This window comes from Zalophus californianus, chromosome 12 (genome assembly GCF_009762305.2).
Source record: "Zalophus californianus isolate mZalCal1 chromosome 12, mZalCal1.pri.v2, whole genome shotgun sequence".
NCBI lineage: Eukaryota > Metazoa > Chordata > Mammalia > Carnivora > Otariidae > Zalophus > Zalophus californianus.
The window spans coordinates 17,064,000-17,085,833 of NC_045606.1; the positions used below are offsets into that span (position 1 = coordinate 17,064,000).

The window sequence follows — 21,834 nt, forward strand, 5'->3', positions numbered from 1 at the left end:
AAAGCCGTGCAGCGACGACGACACTGCGGTGCAGGTGGTGCAGACCCCTTTGTCCCTTCCCAGACAGCCTGTCCCAGTGTCACAGCATCCTGCCCCTCACCTTGCAGCCAGTTCCACACCCTGTGGCTTGGCACAGGAGAGACAGGGAAGCGCCAGCACATTTGGGACCAGTAGCTTTGGCAACAGGATCCAGCTACTCCCCCCGCCCCATATTTAAGAAGACGACAGTGAACTGGGGATTTTGTTTAATTTGCCGCACCTGCAGTCACATGATGCAGCCCCTTTGCTTTCAGGACTGTGCTTGGTTGGAGTATTTTCCTGGTGAGTCAAAAACACTTAGGTATTACCCTGACCTAGTTCGTATTCATGACAGGCATCGCCTGGGGACTAGAAAGCCTTCTGACTGCCTCATTATTGAAAGTCCTATCAGTTTGTATTCAAAATGAAACAAAGCCAGTGAGGCCACTGGAATCAAGAACACACAAATCCTCTCTGGGTTTTAAAAGTGTTCCTGTGATAAATGTGCCTGCTCATTCTGGCATAAATAGCAGAAAGAGAAAGAGCTCAGGAAGAGACCCAGAGAGTAGGTTTGGGATTGCTGAATATTTGTCATTCGGTCCGGTTGCAAAGGCAGATAATGATAGATTTTAAAGATTTCTTCAGGAACCCTAACTTGTCCCTCCTGGCACTGTTGCACAGGTGAGAGAGAAAACAGTTGCTGGGTGCCATCTGGAGGGTTCATGGTGAGGGAAGTACCCGACATACAGCCTCCTTAGGAATCAGGTCATGGGCATGAGGTGGTTTCCTACAGGTAATTAATTTCCTACTGTGACCACATGCTCTCTATGTCTACACTCCACACAACAGTTCTAAAACACTCAGCTTGATCAAGGCCACTGGGGTCTGCTGACTCACAGCCTCTCAGGGGATTTGTCCACACTGCCCTCTGAAGCACACACTTCCCTCCGCCCCTCAATTTCATTTCTTCCCCAAGGGAAAGGATGGCTTGTGAAGCTGGCATTAAATTACTGATTCAGTGGTACTCCTAGCAATTTCTATTTGTAGGTCTTCCGGTGCCCTTTAAATATACATGTATCTGTATTTCACTTTGCCCGAATGTATACATTTAGAAAAGAAAACGAAATAATGAAGATTTTCATTGCAATTGCCTTTTCTCCTGAACAGTGTCAGGGCCCGAGAGCCGGAGGAGTATCCAGAGGTGCCCCGCAGCTAACCAAATGTCTGCGGTGGGGCCCGGACCGCTCTCTAATTAGTTCCCCGTGCCTGCAGCTGACCACTCGCTCCCTGCAAACCAGGAGTGGGAGAGAGGTGTTTGTACCTGCCATTTGTGTATCCACAGCTAGGTGCAGAGTCACCTCCTCCAAAAGGAACACTCCTGCCCTTTGGAAACATGGCCTTTATTGTTTCATAGAATTCTGGCAGAAGAAAATGGTTTTCAGTACGCTCGAGGTCCTTTATTTATTTTGGAATTGTACTCTAGTATAGAAATCTCCAGTATCATCAGATTACACAGCAGTTCAAGGTCATATTCTCTCATGTTGTAATTTTTTAACATTCCATGCTGCTCAAGTGCTAAGGCAAAGGTTTTTTGGTTTAATCTTTGAAGATGCAGAATCTACTAGGGTAATTGAAAAAAATGTCAAAAGTATTTCATGAAAACACCTTATGTAATTTCAGTTTGTGAAAACCGTAACACACACACACACGATTGGAATTACCAAATCAGGAATACATGATAATAACATTTTTACTTTTGTGCTCAGTGTAAAATAAATGCCACAGTCTGAATAAAACCAGCAACTTCATCAGGTGAAGAAACCAAACAGGTCCCAAGGACCCACTGTCTTGATATGGGAACGCTGACTTCAAGCTGCTCTGTTTTGCTTTGTTGGCAAGAATCCTGACTTTTTTGCCTCAGATTTTTCTCTTCTTCTTTACTTAATCTTCTCTATTTTAGAGAGTTTTCTAACCATGTTAAGGTTTCCCTCTAGGACATAGAAGACATACTCTGTGTCTTCTATATGTTAGGAGAGAAATTCACCGGTTCCACCTAGAAATTCCACCAGTTACCCTCAAGACCATCTCAAGGAAGCTACCCACCAGGTCTCCCATGACAGCTCATACGCTTGGTAGCACATTTCTAAGTTTGCTTAATAATAATCAGGTGTGAGGGCACCTGGGCAGCTCAGTGTCTGCCCTCTGCCCAGGGTATGATCCCGGGATCCTGAGATGGAGCCCCGCTTCCTGCTTAGCAGGGAGTTTGCTTCTTCCTCTCGTTATCTCTGTCTCTCTCTCAAATAAATAAAATCTTTAAAAAATAATAATCATCAGATGTGTATATACATGTATGTATATGTGTATGTGTGTGTATAGACCCACATACCTTTTTTTATTTTGTTCAATAGTAACTATATTGTTTAAATAAATAAACAGATATCCCCTTCTTCACTAAATTTGAAAGAGCTCCCTAAAGGCAGGACAGTCTGACTAATTTATCTTCTCATCCCCATGTGTAACTCGGTGCCTGGCAATTAATAGGGAGTCAGAAATGTTTGTCAAATGAGTGATTGTTTAGGTCTCCGCAGTTTCCCAGGGGCAGATTTGAGCAGTATTTTAGAAGGATGACCAACAAGACAGAAGCCCCACTTTCCATTCCTTTGTTTTTCTTGAAGAAAAATGCTTCATTACTTTTTTTCAGAGATTTTCTAAGCTATTCTGTATCAGGGTCCTGTTGATAGCAAGAGCAGAGAAACGGTTTGTCATCTGAATCCCCCGTCTGTGAAAACTTTGCACTTGCTAGAACAGAGACCCTAAATCTCCATTTAATGACGAGTAAAATTTCCAGCCAAAGAAGGAGAATAAAGAGCAGTGAAACCAACAGTTCTTGAGTCAGGAAGAGAATTAATTGGCTAATAATGTAAAAGGGAGAAAGTTTAAAAAATACTGCTAATAATTGCCAACATGGAACAAGCACTTGCTAGGTGCCACGCGAATATTGCTTTGTGAAATTATTTGGTTTCTATAATTCTGTGAGCTAGCACTATCTCCATTTGACAGACGAGGAGCCTGGAGCTTACGGAAGTGAAGTCCAGGGCCGCACAACTAGTCGTTGTAGACTCGGCGTTGTGACACAGGTGTGCTACCTCCAGAGTCCGTGCTTCTAATCACTTGGGCCAGCTTGCTAAGGGTTGTCATTATTTATACTTAATATAAAAAGGCTTGTGATGCCTACTTCAAGTATAGGCACATAGTCTTGAAAACCTAACCGTCTCCAATTTTTCAGTGGAGAAAAGAACCAAGTTTCCTCCTTTTACATAACCAAAAAGTGTTTTTCTGTGTTCTTGAAGGAATGGTCTCATGTTATTCTCCTTTAGTAACAATAAATGCAAAAGTCGCCTAAGTTCATGCCTTTTATTAAATTTAATTGACTTTCAAAAATTGCCTCACAGTCCAGATAAAATTAAGTTTATGGCAAGCTGCATCTTTCTGTGATTCACGTGTGTCCCCAGTTCAACACAGGCTTCTGACATTAACACTGTGGAGTATCTTTTAATGTTTCAGATGGAGTTGGCTGTGGGTCCATTCTGCAGAAGAGTATCTGATTTAGGAAAGTCCTATCGAATGCTGAGGTCATTCAGGTGAGACACAGTTCTATTATTGCAGTTGATATATCCATATCCTATTAGCAGATAAATCCTTTCCCACTATTCATGTTGAGCTATATGAAATTGCCAATATTCAACCGTTTTGTGACCTACAACAATGGCAGTTTCATATGGTTTATCTTAAAAGTTATTATTCAAACCAGAAACCCATACAGAATTATATGCAATGATGTGTGTGTGTGTGTGTGTGTGTGTGTGTGTGTGATTTTTGAATTAAAATTCACAAGACTGAGCTGATAAATTTTATTATGCTCTTTCTGAGGGGGATTTTTTTTTATCATGTTAATCACCATACATTACATCATTAGTTTTTGATGTACTGTTCCATGATTCATTGTTGGCGTATAACACCCAGTGCTCCATGCAGAATGTGCCCTCTTTAATACCCATCACCAGGCTAACCCATCCCCCCACCCCCCTCCCCTCTAGAACCCTCAGTTTGTTTCTCAGAGTCCATAGTCTCTCATGGTTCGTCTCTCCTTCTGATTCCCCCCCCCTTCATTTTTCCCCTCCTGCTATCTTCTTCTTTTTTTTTACTTAACATATATTGCATTATTTGTTTCAGAGGCACAGGTCTGTGATTCAACAGTCTTGCACAATTCACAGCGCTCACCATAGCACATACCCTCCCCAATGTCTATCACCCAGCCACCCCATCCCTCCCACCCCCCACCACTCCAGCAACCCTCAGTTTGTTTCCTGAGATTAAGAATTCCTCATATCAATGAGGTCATATGATACATGTGTTTCTCTGACTGACTTATTTCGCTCACCGTAATACCCTCCAGTTCCATCCACGTTGTTGCAAATGGCAAGATCTCATTCCTTTTGATGGCTGCATAATATTCCATTGTGTATATATACCACATCTTCTTTAGCCATTCATCTGTCGATGGACATCTTGGCTCTTTCCACAGTTTGGCTATTGTGGACATTGCTGCTATAAACATTGGGGTGCACGTACCCCTTCGGATCCCTACATTTGTATCTTTGGGGTAAATACCCAGTAGTGCAATTGCTGGATCGTATGGTAGCTCTATTTTCAACTGTTTGAGGAACCTCCATACTGTTTTCCAGAGTGGCTGGGTGATTTTTTTTCACTCTCCATTCTTACAGAAATATATTGAGTAGTCATACCAGGCAGTTCGCAATTATAGAGATATCTTTTTTCTGAAATTTTCATTTGCTTATTTATCATTTTCAATCTAACCTACCTCTAAAACTGTCAGAGGTTACATTCCATAGCAAAACTATTGAATAGAATCTTAAAAGAATTGAGCTTAGTGGTAAAATGTAGGGAATGACTAGAAATGGTGCAGATAATTTAGGATAAAGATGACTAATGCAGTTGAGCACAAAATTTAGGATTGAACTTCCTAGAGACCAGTTCAAGCCCTGGACCCTCCATTTCCGTCTTACTACCAGCGTTTCAGCATTTTCACCTTCAGCTTTGTGGACTCAGTGACAAAGGCACTTGGGGGACCAGTATGATTTTTATCTTTTTTTTTTTATTTTTTTTTTATTTTTTTAATTTTTTTGGCAGAGTCAGCTGAGGCTTTATTTGGGAAAAGATACTTGAGTTGGCTTTTAGTTGGCGGCACGGACGAGAGGGGGTACCCAGGGCAAAAGACTCCCCCCAAAGGCAGGCTGAGGACTAGGGCTGGGTCTTAGGTGGCTCTCCTGTTCCCGACGCTCCCCGTCACAGCTCCTTTTCCCCCCAAAGGCTCTCTGGCAGCCACAAGAGTGGGGAGGCTGAGAGGGACCACCGTGGTTGTTCACTTGGACAGGACATCAGACGACTCGGACACCAGCTTCCCGTCACGGGTCTCGATCTTCTTCACGACCACAGCCTTCGAAGAGCCGCTGCGGCTGAAGGAACCAGCAGGGCCAAAGCTGGACTGGAAAGAGCTCGGGCCATAGCTGAGGCCAGGGCTTGTGAGGCCCCCATAGGCTGAGCTCAGGCCACCTGAGTAGCCACTGGTGGTCTTAGTATGGATACTCATGTTCTGCATCCCTGGATGCAGTACTTTAATTCAAATTCACACCTAAGAATATACCAATGTATGGGAAACTCCTTTTCAGTGCTGAATACTTAGGCCTCCTACCAATTTAGATTATAAGGAACACTGAATAACTTAACAACTGTGGCTGTTTATTCAATAAGCCAGAACATATTTGTATGTATGTATACATACAAAAAGATGACCAACCCTGAGCACTCAGGGGACCAGACTTGACACCTACACCCATTTTGTCACCACAGCATACCAGATGGGAAACCTTGATGTAACTGTCCATAATATCCAAGAGCATAATGGTCTTTGGATGTTTCTTTATAAAGATAAGGTAAGAGATTCCAGGCATGCAGTTTTCTAAAAACAGACTCAGAACTAGAAACTAGAGCAGTCAATAAGAAGCATGTCCTTTAAATGACTGCCTCACTGTCTTATGTCATCCAGACTTTTGATAGTAGAAAATTCAGGTGTAATGTCACTTAAAACATAAGAATCCAAGGTGGTTGATTGAAAGGAGAGCCCTCTACTTTGTCTTGCATATTTGTAATTGGCAAAGATTTCTTTTTAATGCCAAAACAAGAGACTGAATTATTTTTCTCAAATGCCCATCTGTACAGAGTTGGGTTTTAAAAAATAAAGTTGGATCACATGTGTTTTCAGATAATGTCTTTGGATCAGCTCAGACCTTTTAAGAAGTATTTAGATATTTTATTGAAGCATTAGGGTTTGGCGCTACCAAACGTGGACAGATTGAATGATTAAGAGGTCCTGAGGTCACTGATTCACCAGTCACCTGCCTGTACCATGAAAACCCCAATAAGACTCCCATAAAGTCACTTATTGAGTAATATGGTAACCCAGCAATCCCAGTTGGGTGGTAAGATGCTGAGTTAACAGAATCAGCCAGCATACTTGAGGTTATTAACCAACTAGCTCTTGAAAAAGGTGTGGGAAAGCTGTGATTTGGGATTTGCTGTATTAAGATTAGGCTATTATTTTTGAAAGCCCCGGCTCCCATGTTTTATTGTTTATTGCACATGTATGAATTAAAATAATGCTTACCTTTCTGTGTGCTGAGGCAAGATGGCTTTCATCCGCATGCTTTTAAAGTTGTATCACAGTGTGGGAGACAGGTTTGACAGTTTCGCATGAGACCAGTTCTGTTGTCAGTCATGTAAGGTGGGAGTCTGCCGCCAGCCCTCTCGGGGACCTCTCAGGAGAAGAGCCGTCTCTGATGGAGCATTTGAACTTCTAGTGGTGACACCTTCTAGTACCTGTGTATGGATTGAGAAAGTAATGATCGATCAATGTATAATTAAAAACACTTATGCTATATGTAGCCAGTAACAATTTATATTACTGGTTAGTGTCTAAAAATATGAAAAGTAACTTTGTAATGCATCATGAAATGAAAAACAGACTACTAAACAGTAGATATGATCTCTACTATTTTTAAGATAGTAAGTATATGTGTGGAGAGGAAAAGTCAAGAAGAATAAACATCAAAATTTGGGGATAGCAGGATTGTCACTAGTGATTTTCCCTTTAGAGGTTTTCTGTTTTTCATGGTTTGTGCCTTGGTTGTTTTATATTTGCAGTTGGAAAAGCCAGTAAATATATTTTAAAGTCCCTCTCGTAGTGTTATTCCCATTTAAAAATAACAAGGAAGCTAAAAAATAATATAAAACATTACGTAATGGGAGGGGGGTGAGAAAAATAGGCAGGCAAACCACCAAAACCCAGGAGGCTGGCCTGCGTCTGGCTTAGAGGTGGTGGCTGCAGGAGAGGGCAACAGTCCCATGCAGGGGCCCGTTTGCGAGGGACAGTGACCAGCCGAGCCAGCCAGACCCTCCAGTCCACCCCCACTGCACCCAGATACCCGGGCCTTCCAGGCGCTCCTTCCCCCCGTCCTGGGGCCATCTGCTGCAGGGTGCTCGCTTCTTGACAGTCGTATTAGTGGACTGGTGAATGAAGCCAGCAAGCTTCTTGCATACATTTACATTTTACTGTCTCCGTTAGAGCTTCTCAGGCAGCAGCAATTGTTTTCTTCCCCAGGACAGAGTGCAGCCTCACAGAGCTGCTGACATTAGGTATTTGCCCTTGGGTGATCTGTATTTCCACACGAGACACATGTTCAGAGCTGCCAGGCCCCGTCCTTGCCCATCCCTCTGCAGCGTGGCCTTGTCCCCTGAGTGGGGTTTGCAAGGGAGGTTACCCCAGCTCCACCTGGCCAGGGGCCTAGAAGCTCCGACTTGACATTCTCAGTGCAGCTCCTTGTGAGGCAAGGGACAGAAAAGGGACCTCATGTTTTCACCAGTGCAGGGACCCAGACCTGCCTTCGGGCAGGCCCCAACACCTTTGCTCTGGAGGGCACAGCTTTCTCCCTGAATTACGCCTGCAGCATGCTCTGCTGGGGGCCTCATTAGGTTTAATGAAAGCCATCGGGGGACAGGAGCTGCTCCAGGGGAAGTGTTGGCTTGAGGGGCGGTAGAAGGAAAGCATCAGGAACCCTGGCGTGTAGTATTGGTGTCTGCTGGGTTTAACTGTAGGCGTGGGGAGGGTTTGCCACGTCTCCGGTGTGCTCCCTGTGATGCCACCTCTCGCCTGCACGTTTGTGGAAGGAAGGGCAGCCGTCTCTGTGGCTTCCAGTTGGAGCACCAGGACCCCCAAATGTGTGCCAGCCTTTCTTTGTACTTGTGAACCCATCCCCGGAAATAGCTATTTCCCCAAGGTTTCAGATTTCAACATGTAGCCAGAAGGGAGTGCTGTCTTGGGCCTGGTTTGGTTTGTTGTTTGCCAATACTCGGGCAGTGCTAGGAGCACCTGGCAAACAGGGAGGGCTGGGGAGTTGGCTGAGCCTTGCCTTCATTCTAGCAGTTACTCCTGGATCATTCACTGGGTGCTCAGCCTGTGCAAAGTGTGTCCCTGATACTTTACCGTTTCGCCTTCACCAGGACACTTCCGAGGCGGGAGTGATCCCTGCGAGGCACTGATGCTGGAGGTGGGGGGGGGGGGGGTCACATGACATGGCTGCCTGTCTGAGTCATGTGGGAATTCCAGAGCTGCCTTCCTGACCCAGGGCTGCCTGATCCCAAGGCCTGTGCTTGTAACCACTGCACCCCAGAGCTTATTGCAGAAGTTCCTGTTCGTTTTCACTCTGGTTCTAGAATAGCACCTGAGTGCTTCTCTAAGTCATCCAGAAGAATGTCAGTGTGAAGAGAATCTAAAATCCGGCTGTGTGGTGACCTCTCACTCTGCAATTCCCGCCTCTCACCGCCGTCTGCTGCGTCGGGCTTCCAGGATGTGCCTGCAGAATGCTGAGCCACATGTACGCTATGGTTCCTAGAGGACGTCTGCCTGAAGCCTTACCTCCTCTCCCCTGCTCTGCTGGGGCTGATGATATCTAGACCCTAAGAAAGGAACCTGCGAGTTCTCTCGCCTCTTTACTTGGAGCCCTGACTTACCTACAGCCACCAGCGTCCTGCTCTGTTCCCCCCAGACCCACACGGCCCTTCTGCCACACTGTCTGGGTCCCTGGCCTGCAGGCCTCCAGCCTTCCCTTCCCCTCTCCAGAAGGGAGACCCTATGTGTCCTGTGCCGGGGGCGGGGGCGGGGAGTACTTGTGTTCCCTTCCCCCACCTCATTTCTCTGCGGGTTCTAGATCTCAGCGCACATTCCCTGTGGTCTCGCCACCCTCCCCGGCCCCTCACCCAAAGGAGGTTTGGAATGGGGGTGTGGCGAGTGGTTTGGGCCTCCACCAACAGTGGATGTGGACGTAGGGACACACAGTCTTACTTTACTTCATAATTGGCCTGAACCAAAGACCGACAGCCACCTGGCTGTGTGTCACTTCAGTGTGGAGATCCCTACTGCAGAGACAACTTTTTCTCATGGGACCTAATACGTGATTAGTAAGACTGCCCACTGTGTCAGGTGTAACCTTGGAAATGCTGCTCTGTTTCGAGCACTCTTCTCTGAGAACGGTGTTGTGGCATTTGGGGTACCTGCATTTTGTAACATCTTAATTAATTTCCTTTTGTTCCTTGTATCATCTCAGATGGAGATTTATTTTTTAACTTGCCAGGATTTCAGATTCCACCTGGAATCAGGGAGAAGGGAAGTGCTCATGCTGTGTTCTTTCAGACTCTTAAAATGAGCACCAGAAGTGAAATGTCTGCATTTGATGTTTACAGGTAATTATGTCAGTGATGCATGGTATGGAAGCAAATCCAATTTTGCTCTCCATGGCTCTTTTGGCAGTCCTGTTAGTGGCCGGAGGAGAAGATTTGGTCTTGGCGGAAAAATAACTGCTCTGACTCAGAGCTACAAAGGGACAGGTGATGAAACGATCCCGCTGGAGAACGAGCTGGTTTTCACAAGGCGTGGTGGTGCGGGCACGTGAGCCAGCAGCGTCGGCGTGGCGCGGCTGCTAGACTCCCTCCCTCCGGTCCTGTCCTCGCTGCCTGTGTGCGCTTGTACCGTTTGTGGTTTGCAGCAGGAGTATATTAGAGGAAAATAAAAACACGGTATTCAGACCATGAAAGCAATTTAATTCTATAGATGCGTTTCATGTTTGACTTGAAACTCCCTGAGGCCAAAGGTAAAAGAGAAGCTGAATCAGCTATGTAATCTTCATTTTCAGAAGGAAGAAAATCCATGAGTTTTCAGAGAACGTTCCATGTTCCCTGTGACCAAATGCTAAAGCACCTGTATCCAGGACTTTATAAGCCGAGCACTGAGAGACGTGGGAACCAATTGTCTTGTCCTGAAGTAGAGGCAGAAGGGCTTCCATATGGCTGCTCTTCCCTAAGTCAAGGACTGTCACACAGGACTGGCCCCCCAGGGTCTCCTCCTGTCATGGACTAGGGTTCAAGATGAATCCTGCCAAATCAGATGGCATAGGCAGAGTGAGCTTTCCTGGGGCAAGGGGAAAATCTCATCAGACCAGAGAGGGAGGGAGAGACGTGAAGGCCTGGGTTTCCTGTCTCCCCACATCCCTCACGGAGGCTGTCAGCCAGGCCAGGCCTGCAGGATGAGCCTGTGACCCCAGGCAGGGACCCCTACCCACTGCCTCTTTCCCCTGTTATACCTCAAACTGGGGCAGCCTGGTCACTGGCGCGGCAAGCAGAGTGCTTGGCCACCCGCTGGCTTTGCCATTCCAAGGAGTTCTTGGTGAATGGCAGCTGCTTGGCACACGGGGACCTTGGCCGGGAGCTGTCTGAGCTCCGCGGCTGGGAAGTGGGACCAGTGTGGCCTCATCCCCACACCGACCCCCGAGTGCACGCCCAGAGGCCTTAAAACAGTCCCAGTCATTGCCCCGCAGGATTGTAAGGTCAAGCCAGGTGGAAATAACTGCCAAGAGAGACTGTGTGACATGGTTGAGGTACATAGGTGACTGGAGGGCCACTTTGACCTAGAGAGAATTTGGGGTCCCTAAAGAAATAATAATTGCTTGTCCCTCAAGGGGTATCCTGTAAGCATTCATTTTTCTCAAGTTGTTGACAGTGTGAAACTGTACTTCTTCCAGGGGTCTCTGTTCCCCACTGAGAAGAAATGTCTCTGCTCTGAAAACAGGTTGAATAGTGGCTACAGTTGATTATCCTCAGAGAGGCTGCCTGGCAAACCTAAGAGCCAGGCTGTCTGGGTTCGAATCCTTACTCTTCTCTTTTCCAGCTTTTACGTGGTCTCTCTACCCCTGTTTACCTACCCGTAGGATGGGGATAGAACCTACCGACCTCGTAGGGTTTTCTGCAGGAATCTGACGTGTTTTAAGCAGTGTCTGGCACGTTGTGCACACTCACGTGGCAGCAGGTGCCGCTGGGCTGGTTAGACTCGGCGCACTCACGCGGATGGAGACCGCGCACGAGGGCTTCCGGGGTGCCTGCCGACAACACCAAACCGCCCTCAGCACCGGCTTCGTACCTTCTTAGGTGCTTGACTCACTGCCTACAGTCCTGCTGTCAGATGACTGGGGCCTTGGGGATCTTCAAGGCAGGGGAGCCGCAGCCTCAGGGGGGGCCACAGGAGGTCCCTAGGGCATCACCTCCCCCCCCAACACACACACCCCAGGGCCTGGTGTGGAGCTTTATGGATTGTTGGTGATGGCCGGCACAAATGGCCTGAAATGTGTCCACGATGACTAAAGAAAAGTTATGGGGATAATTTTATTTGATAAAATGTTTGAAATTAGAAAAATCCTTAACAGAGATAGATTTCATTTACAGAATAGTTAATATAAAGACATTCTAAGAGGCACGGCTGGGTAGCCCAGTCTGTTAAGCGTCTGCCTTGACTCAGGTCATGATCTCAGGGTCCTGGGATCGAGCCCCATGTGGGCTTCCTACTGAGCGAAGAGTCTGCTTCTCCTTCTCCCTCTGTGATCTCTCTCGCTCTCCCTGTCTCTCAAATAAATACAAATCTTAAAAAAAAAACATTCTAAGATTAATCTGGATCCAGTGAGAACCAACCGCCTGTTGAGAGCACTCCAGCTCTTGACATGAAACCTTTCATTCGTGTGAGGAAGCGGCCGGCTCTGGGTTGTGCGGGCCTCCTGTGTGGATGGGAATAATTAGGGTGGGGCGAAGGAAAAGCTCAGGATACAGAGGTGTTTCAAACGCTGCTGAATCATTTCTGCTCTTGGCAGAGGTACTGCTCTGCCATCTTTCCTCTTGAGATTCAGCCCTTACAGCTGGGCCTGTCATCACCTTCTGTCTGTCAGAGCCCAAAGCCAAGGAGGGGTCAGTGGAAGTTCGCAGGTATTCCTGCGGCTGGTAGGTGACTGGTGGTGGGGTAGCTTTGCCTGCACACCCCTGTGAAATAGAGGGGGTGACCCCCAGATGTGTAATGTATTGGAAGGGACCTGGCACAGATCTCAATGGGATGTAAGGTAATAATTTCGTACATACAGGACATAATTGCCCTTTGAAAGTTGTGTAGACAGTGTTTGCATTTACCTATGTTAGGTTGTAGCCCAAAGAGGGATTTTATTTAAAGTGAAAGCTGGAAGTTTTGACCAAGATAAGAATCTATTGGTTATAACTGCCTGAAGCCTTCATTGTTGCTTTGATTTCAGCCTGTTCATCAGATGAGCTCTAACAGGGGGATTTGCTGAGCCGCCTTGAGGTCAGGTCACACCCACAGGCCAGTGAGCTGGGGGTCAAAGAAGGAGGTGAGGGGCAGGTCAACTTGCCACAGTGTATAGGTTAGGGGTGTGTGCGTGTGTGTTTGTGTCTGTGTCTGTCTGTCTGTCTTCAGGCTGAAGTGGGGGTGGGTTAAGAAATGGCTAAGAAATCACCAGTTTAGGATGAATGCTATTACTGATTCTTCCGCTCTTCCGCTACACTACTGTAGTCTACCAACATGCTGTTAAAGTGCTTCTACCAAATCGCCTCTTTCAGGATTGAACAATGTGAGATAACCATTGCTTTTTCTTCCTTTAGACCCTTGCTCTTCCAGACCAGCGAACATGTGGCCAGTAGCCCCGCCCTGGGGGACATTATTCCCTTCAGCATCATTATTCAATTTTTGTTTACCAGAGCACCCGCTGAGCTGAAATCCCCTTTTCAGGTAATAAAGTAAAGCCAGAATCCTCTGATGAGTCCTCCCTCTTCAATCTATAAATCCAGAGCCCCACTCACGAAATGGGTTCCTGGCCTTCTCTTGTCTTAGTTAGTCATGAATCCCTCCCTGCCTTGGAAGTGAATGATTCAGGAAAGAAAATCCCTGCCACTCAGCCTCAACTCTCTCAGCAATGTAAAAATTACCTGAGGAAGCCGGAATTCACTCTTTAAGTATAATGGCACAAGTAATTTATGTTCAGAAAGCTTTTTTGATGGAGGCCCCATTTCTTTGCCTGATCCACCTGCAATTGGCTAATCCAAAAAGTTTCTTGGGAGTTGAGAAGGTGCACCAAAGGCTTGCCACCTTCCTTCAGGCAGGTGTTTGGGTAATTTCACCTTGGGAATCCTTGAGATTTCTTGTGCCAGTATGTACTGTCCTTCATGGGAGAATGTGGATGCACCCTGTCTTCTCTAATTTGTGTTCCAACCCTGCAGAGGGCAGAATGGTCCCACGCACGCTTCTCCCAGTGGCTAGATGACCATCCATCCGAAAAGGACCGGCTCCTCCTCATCAGGTAAGGCCGAGTGGCCCTGGGACACCTGCGTGTGCTAGCGGCCGGTGGGCTGGAGGAGGGGGCGCCGTGGAGGAGGAAGGAGCCCGGCGCGGGTGGGCGGGGACACACATGGCGCCGCCTTCTGGCGGGCCGCCTCTGCGCAGGCGCGTGCCTGCCGGCGCCCCCGACGCGGTCCTTCACTTCCACATCTTCACGTCGCCTTGCGGGCGAGCCATGCCTGAGGCAGCCCTAGGAACTGTGCGGCCTGGGTTTGAAAACCAGGGCCGGCAACAGACTCCCTGCTGTAGGCCCCATTTTCCGCTTCGTGTTCCTGTGTTGCAGTCACTAAATTGATGGACGCACATGTGAGTAAACTTTTAAGAATACCGAAACGTGACAGTTATTACAGAAAACAAGGACAAACCCAGCGGCCATTCAGATGCCACACGCCTTCCGGGAGCACCCACCCCCACCCCAGTCTGCACGCCCCGGGCGGCCCATCAGATGGGGCTGATGTGGCCAGGTGGTGCTCTACCATGCTTGCACGGGAGAATCCTTTGCAGGGCTTGGGAAAAGCCTGGCTCCTCAGGAATTGCTCTCCGCCGCATCTCCAGCCACCCTCCAGCCACCAAACCCAAACGTTGCGGGGCTTGCCTTCCTACTGCGCAGCTTTAGCGTTGCCCGCCACTTCTTCTGTGGTCCACGCTGTCTGACTGAAGACATTTTGGTCGATGCTCACTATGCACCAGGCCCTAAGGACTGAGAGCAGACGGACAGGCGGCCCTGCCCTCCCGAGCTTCCGCGGCACATCTGTCCTCTCCTTCCGTTCTCATCTCTCTGGCCGTGTCTGTCTGTTTGCTTTTTCTCAGTCTAGTGCGCAGAGCTATCTTCTGCCCACTCCTCAAGTGCCATCATTTCCCACAGTTGGTGCCTGGCTCTTTTTCTCTCACATTCCGTGTATACTTGGGTCCCTAGGTGAGCCCATCTAGACCCCTGACTCTGGTGACCTCTTCTGTCCTCATGGCTCCGAGGCCTGTGACTCGCCTTGATTGCCCAGGGCCTCCGGCCAGCAAACTGGCTGTCATCTGTCACTCAGCGTTCCCCACAGTTCTCAAGCCAAAAATGTTAAAAACAAATCCTCTTCTCAAATCTTCTTTTTCCCAGACTCCCCATCTTGGTTGGGGGTGTCACCATCACCTACCGGCCAAGCCACAAAAACCTTTGCCACGTCATGCAACTCCTCATCACCCTCGTTCTCCAAATCTCAGTCGTACTTCTTAAGGAGCTTCTGAAGCCATTCTCAGCCCTCCCAGGGGGTGCTAATGCTGTCGGTGTGGGGAGCGCCGCACCGAGCAAGCCTTTGCTTGAGCTCAGTGCAGAGGGATGAGCTGGGTTCCCCAAAGCCAGATGGGGCTGATGTGGCCAGGTGGTGCTCTACCATGCTTGCACGGGAGAATCCTTTGCAGGGCTTGGGAAAAGCCTGGTGTCCAGGCCACCCCCTCTCAACCACCTCCGAATCTCCAGGGCGGGGACCTGACACTGGGATTTCCCACAGCTTCTCAGGCAGTTCTGCAGCATGGCCAAGGCTGAGACTCCACCAAGAAGGAAGCTGGGAGGGGCCGTTGAGAAACACGAGTCCGTTGGCCTCTGGGAGGGACCCCGAGCCCTCAGGTTTGGTGCCCAGAGCCAGGATGGGCCATTGGCCCTCCGGTGCCTCTGTGGGGAAGGAGTGGATTATCCTGGGCCCCTGCTCTTCTTTGCTGGTCTGTTACTCTTCTCAGCTGTGAGCGTCTGGCCAAGAAATGGGACAGGATGCCAGAGGCGCCTCCCATCAGTTCCTGGGACCAGTTAGAGCTGCCCTCAGAGGGGCCTTTAGGGATGGATGAGAGGCTTGGCCTGGGGCTAACTCAGATCTGCGATGTCTTGGTGGCTTTTCTTTCCTGAGTCTCAAAGACTCGCTTGGCTACAGCATACTGGGTAATAGAGGGTTCAGGACTCAGTTAATTGAACGGGGCTCATTTGTGTCTTCTTAGCAAGTTGGAATGAGTTCATCCACAACAGTTGTCCTGCTGTGGGCACATCACAAATCTGTTTGCTTTTGCTTCTCTTGAAAATGTCTCCTGAGTGATTTCATCAGTAGTGCTGTTGCTAAGCCTAAATTTAGCAACTGAAAATCATGCTCAGAAATACTGTCATGCTTTTTAAATAAGGCCTATCCATCACACATGTCTGATATCAGAACCTTCAAGCCCCGGGGGAAAACTGAGCCCTCCTTGGGGGATTCCAAAACACTGTGCTCCTGCTACAGCCCAGGCTGTTGGCAAGGAGAGAAGCTTTGTCCTAGAGAATGTTCTTTCTTATCTATTATTTCAAAACTAATTTGGTCCCTGCGTGCTGAAGCACCACTAGATGACCTTCTTTCCCCTGTAGATAAACCCAGGGTGAGTATTGCTCTTTAAATGTCAGTACGTTTGTTCTGACCTTTGGGGGAGACCCTGTCATGTGCTCGTCTGTCCCCTCCCCCCCCAGCACAGTATGCTAAGTGGTCATAAATAGGCCAAGTCAGGAGACTCGACTGCTGCTGAGTGAGTGGCAAACAGTGAACTCTCTTCTGCCTGCCTTTCTGTTTCTTTTTGACACCAGATGTTTCTCTGGAGCGTGCACGGATACTAGTCACGATCATGTTAAAGTCAGAGGAATCACTGACTCGTGGGGCCAGGTGGTGTGAGTGGGAGCACACGGGGTTCCTCCGCCCGCACCAGGCAGGGGGGTGCGGGGCAGCAGCCTGGGGGTGGGCTTGGGGCTCTGTGGGTGTTGAGTGAGTTTCTAGCAAAGAGGAGGACTGATTCTCGCCTTTGCAGGGGGGCGAGGGTGGACGCCGAGCTCTCGATCTGTGCTGTGGAGCGGCGGTCCTCCTCCGCTCCTCCTCAGCCTGTTTGCCCAGAGCACCTTCTCACTGTCAGAAATGTTGACGAGCTCTGCTGGCCCGCCTGTGCTTTTAATCTGTTCAATGACGGGACTGTTGTTGCTGCCGGGGCCGGCCGTGGGCCCTCTGTCCTCCCGCCAGGGCCCAGGGACCGCAGGCGGAGAACCGTCCCAACTCCGTGGCCCTTCTGCTGAGTGGCAGGATCCCCATCGATGAGAGGAACATTTGGTCTCTCCTTCTGGTGTCCTTGTGGCACTGGCTACCCGCGGTCTGTGTGCCTGAGGCGGGCCCAAGAGCGAGGACGGAGCCCGGGGGAGCCAGGGGCTTCCTTGTCTATGAAGGCATGCGGTGGATCTTTAAGTCATTTGTAGATCTCATGCTAATGCCTGACAGAAATGTATTTTGTGTTCCATAAAAACCTCTCCTTGGCTGCTTTAGATCACACTGAGCTGTGTTGCCGTGTTACCACCAGCCATTCCTCTACTAATTGTGCAATTCCTGTACTTTTTTCAATAAGGGTAACTTTAACAATCTGCTTATTTTGATGACAAACAAGACTTGAGACTAATTCTTACATAATGCTTGGCCTCACTTCCGAGAAAGCTGATGTTTTGCCGAAGCAAATGAAGTTATTTAATAATTGCTTGAAAATCTTGCTCTGATTTTATGTGGGAGGGTAGCCTTAATTTGTTTTTCTCCCTCTAATTCTGATGGTGTTTTTCCTGAATACCAAAAAACTAACCAAACTCATTTCTGAACTTTCTTCTACATATTGTGTAGTTTACGTAATGTCTTGTCCTTTTGAATGCGAATGAAACAAAGTTGGTTTTTGTTCATTTCTTAGATAAAGTGGATCTAATTCATTCACTACAGAGCAACTGCCATCTCTGTGAATTTCAGTGCGTGATGTCAGACCACTATGTAGACACACCACTGTCTCAACGACAGTCGGAGCCCTTAGGGATTTCTCTTCTGAGTATGAGTCTGCAGGGGCTACATTTTGGGAGTGGGGCGATGCCCAGGATGCCATAGCAACTTGAAAAGTATTACTAAAAGCAGCGAGATTTTTCATAAATCGCTTCATGAAGGTTCAGCTCTGACATGAACTAAAGCGTCTCATAAAACATTTTCTAAGACCATTAAGTTCCATTTTTCATGTCGGTGCTGCTTTTGTGGATCCTGCAGTCCCGTTTCTCCTTTAAAATTTGCTTCCTTCTGCACTCTTGTCCTTACTTTTCATTATAGTTTATCTTCCTATATTTCTAATTCCTTTTTTAAAATTCACTGATCATGCATTTGTCAAGCGCTATGTCCTGAGGCTGCAGAAAGGAACGAAACAGCCCCAACCCTCCCAATGAAGTTACCTCCCTGAGAGGGAAGCTCACCAGGGGCCAGATACTCGCAGTTTAATAGATTCTTACGTGTGCTGTGAGAACACGGGATGGGAACCTAAACAGCGCGCTGGCTTACACGGACAGTCTGAGGCCGCCTGGAAGCCTGTGGGGGGAACAGTGTTTGAGTGCCTTGTGGGTCCAGAGATGTCCCTAGAAGAGCCCCAGGTGCTTCCCAGTACAATCTTTTAATTCTCCTAACTGTGCACGTGGGTGTCCTTCCCACGTGGCCGAGGAGCGAACAGGCACAGCTCGGTGGCGGGGCAGAGCCTGCGTCCCACGCGGCGCACCGACAGTCGCCCTGCCTTGAGCAGAGCCCGGAGCCGGCCGTCGGGAATCCCACAGTGTGGGGTCCCACCAAGCCACGGCTCGGGTCGCGGAAGGCTTAGACCTTTTCCACCATTTCTTGGGACTCCAAGGTGGTTTCTTTTGTGCTGCCTGGAATTCGGAGAGGCTCTGTCAAAAAGAAGGCATCAGAGCCGGCCCCTAGTAAAGTGCTCTGCGGGGAAGACGGCTCGGAAGAGCCCCCCGCAAAATAAGAGAACGGAGGGAGACCTAGGAGGATGGCCTTCGGGAAGGAGGGGAGAGGCTGTGTGGTGGGAGAGAAACGGGCCCTTTCGCAGCCCTACCTTGTGGGGCAGAGACAGCTTCATTTCCGAGCGAGGCTCGCCGTGGGCCTCGGGGTCAGGCTCGGGGTCACAAGTGGGGGGAAGCTGCCCTGCACGTGTGTGGGTAACACGAACAATGGCAGCTAATGATTTGAAGGGCTTTTGGGCCTCAGCAAACTCTCCGGAAGCCGGCAACAGCACGGGCAGGGTTGCGGGAGGTCATGATGAAGCTGGTGCTCCGTGGGTTGCGAGTGTAGTCCCGGCCTCGTGGGAGAGAGAGCGAGTGGCCGGCGCGGGCAGCAGAGCCGGGGCCCCACGTCCGAGGCGGGGGCGGCGATGGGCGCCCCGCACGGCAGGAGTCGGACGGAAGCCAACGGGAGAGGGCGGACTGGGGCTGGAAATCTGTGAGGAAGAGTAAAAGAGCGATTCACAGAGAGACTTTGGGGAGGGGCGGGGGCCCTTTGTTGAAATAGGGGATGGTGGGCAGAACACTACCCTGAAGGGCTTTTCCCCCTAAGTTTCGTTTCTTTTTTGATAGACTTTTTTAAAGACTTTGAGAGAGAGCCTGAGTTGGGGGAGGGGCAGAGAGAGAGGGAGAGAAGCAGACTCTCCACTGTGCACGGAGCCTGATGCAAGCAGGACTCAATCCCACAACCAGATCATGAGCTGAGCCGATATCAAGAGTCAGGCGCTTAACCGGTTGACTGAGTCCCCCAGGCGCCCGGGTGGACTTTATATTTTAGAGCAGGTTTGGGCTCACAGCAGATTTGAGAAGGTCCAGAGAGTTCCCATCCACCTGCAGCCGTCCCCCACGGGCGGTCCGTGGGTACAGTTGATGAGCCCACGTTGCACATCATCGTGCCCCAGAGCCCCTGGTCTCCGCGAGGGTTCTCTCTCAGTGTCGTTCGTTCTCGGGGCTTTGGAGTGCCCTGTTCCTGACAGGCGAGTCCGAGGGGCACGTGGGAGAAGTCAGATAATGCTGCCCGGGACGCAGTGGAAACAAGTCAGGAGGGAGGTCAGGGCGGACATGAGGGACCGGGCCTCAGTTATGCATTCCAGCGGGGCTGTGGGGTGGCTGGCAGGGGGGCGGGCGCCCCAGAGCCAGCGATAATCAGCACATCTGACCGGGGGGTCAGTATGCGCAGCGTTTGGGAGCAAAAAAAAAGTGAAGAATTACATACTAGACTTGAGACTGAGTATGTGAGCTGAGTAATGGTATTCTTGCGTCTTCCTAGAAGTGCTCTCATCTAATCTCAGTGTGAAACTTAAAAAAACCAGTAGGACTATGATGAAAATTTTGTTATACTTGGGGCATCAATAGACCAATAATGAAAATCTTTTAAGCATTCTTTTTTTAGCTCCAATTAAACACGATATAACACTTAGAAAACTTTTTCCATAAAGATCCGGATAGTGAGTATTTTAGGCTCTGCAGGCCGTATGGCCTCTGCAGGGGGGCTGGGGCTGTGTGTGCCCCTGTCGCCGGGAATTGGCCACACACAGCTGATGAGCGAGCACAGCGCTCTGTTTGGCCTGCGGGGCTCGTTTGCAGGCTCCCAGATTGAATTCAGAACATCACAGTCACCAGTTTTCACCGGCTGGTGGCACATCCTCGTGGCTAAATTCAGACCACCTCCTTAATCACAGGCTTTGCTAAAACCCAGAGCCCAGCAGCAGTGCCGTCTCCCTGTAGGTTCACACTCTCCTCAAACCCAGGGGTGTTGAGCGCCGCCCAGGGGGACAGTGTGCGCGCCGGCCCCATGCCACGGCGCCCCCCCGGGCGGGCCTTCCTGCGGTGCCGGGCTCCCCCTTGTGAGCTCTTTGAGAAAGCACAAGCTGCCTGCGCCTAGTCAGAAGCCTTGAATGCGGAGGGGAAGGCAAACACCGCACCATTAGACCGCCAAGTACAGTGCAGGCTGAAGTGTTTATGGGTTTCCACAGTAACCATGGTAACGCCACCACTGGCTGTTTGAAGGCTGTCACTTTGTCACTCAGCTTGTGGAACTGGCCACAGCAACGCCAGAAACGGGCTGCCTTTACATATTGGTACCGTCTAAGTGGTTTTATTTCATTAATTTTTTGACATTGTTTTCATTTTTGTTTTCAGGGGAGCTCTGGAAGCCTATGTTCAATCAGTGAGAAGTAGAGAAGGCAAAGAATTTGCACCAGTTTATCCCATAATGGTTCAACTGCTTCAGAAAGCCATGTCTACTCTTCAGTAACAGTGTGAAGTAGTTCTCAATCTCCCTTTTGCGCGAACCCAGCTCAAGGTTGGCAGTTAACCTAAGAAACACATACTCTTAAAAACCAGCTACCATCCACTATTTTGAGAACATAATCAACCTCTCTGTACTTCCTGTTGATCTGCTTACCTCTTGAGCCCCTTCTCCCTTAAGTAAAATGTCAAAATAGATTCATCACTACCTTCAAACTCCGTGGACCTGATTTTTCCAGAAAGATACCCAACTCTTTTCTTTCAGGACATTTTTTTCTTTTAGGAGACTAGCTAAAATTTCTTTCCCATGAGAGTCCCCCTCTGTGTACACACACACCCTAAGTTTCCATTGCTTTTTAAGGGCTCTGACCAAGTTATAAATACCCTGCTGCTCCCAATTAACCTTTGCCCTCACTAGGTAAGTGTGTAGCCCAGTGGTTTCCAAATTTGACTGCACATTAGGGTCACTGGTGGAAAGCTTTTGAAAATCCTGATGCCCAACGTGCACCCCGTGTTGACACATCTGGGGGTAGGGCCAGGCATCCATTTTTGAAAATATCCCCGGGTGTTTCCAGTATGCAGAGAAGTCTGGGAACCACCGGTATCTCCCAAAGCTAAGACATAGGGTCATATGTTGTTTAAGTATGTCTTACTGTATCTGTAATAAAGATAGAGCAAGGCTGTCTTTATCCTCTGTGTCATTCTATTAAAAGCAGACTTTGGGGGCTGGTCAACTTTGTAGTGGAGATGTCAAGTTAAAAATTTTTAGTCTACAAAAGTCATTCACATAGATGATCTAGATCCTTGTTTGTTTTTCCATTGCCCGTGACCTGTCACTAACATTTTGTTTCTAATTTATGTTTAAAAACCCCATCAGCAA

General features: G+C 48.8%; 1 protein-coding gene across 2 annotated transcripts in view; it reads left to right on the forward strand.

The window, feature by feature from the left end:
• The window catches only part of COG5 (component of oligomeric golgi complex 5), a 310,225-nt gene extending 288,441 nt beyond the window's left edge, over positions 1–21,784 (forward strand). Inside the window, exons 19-22 of one of the 2 annotated variants that reach the window (XM_027573001.2) lie at positions 3,583–3,659; positions 13,141–13,267; positions 13,756–13,835; positions 20,847–21,784. In XM_027573001.2, coding sequence (XP_027428802.1) covers positions 3,583–3,659; positions 13,141–13,267; positions 13,756–13,835; positions 20,847–20,961 — 399 coding nt within the window. In that variant the 3' untranslated portion in view covers positions 20,962–21,784. Of the gene's footprint in view, positions 1–3,582; positions 3,660–5,409; positions 6,771–13,140; positions 13,268–13,755; positions 13,836–20,846 lie in introns of those variants that run through there. The other variant, XM_027573000.1, reaches the window with a different exon arrangement.
• Positions 21,785–21,834: the final 50 nt, after the last annotated feature.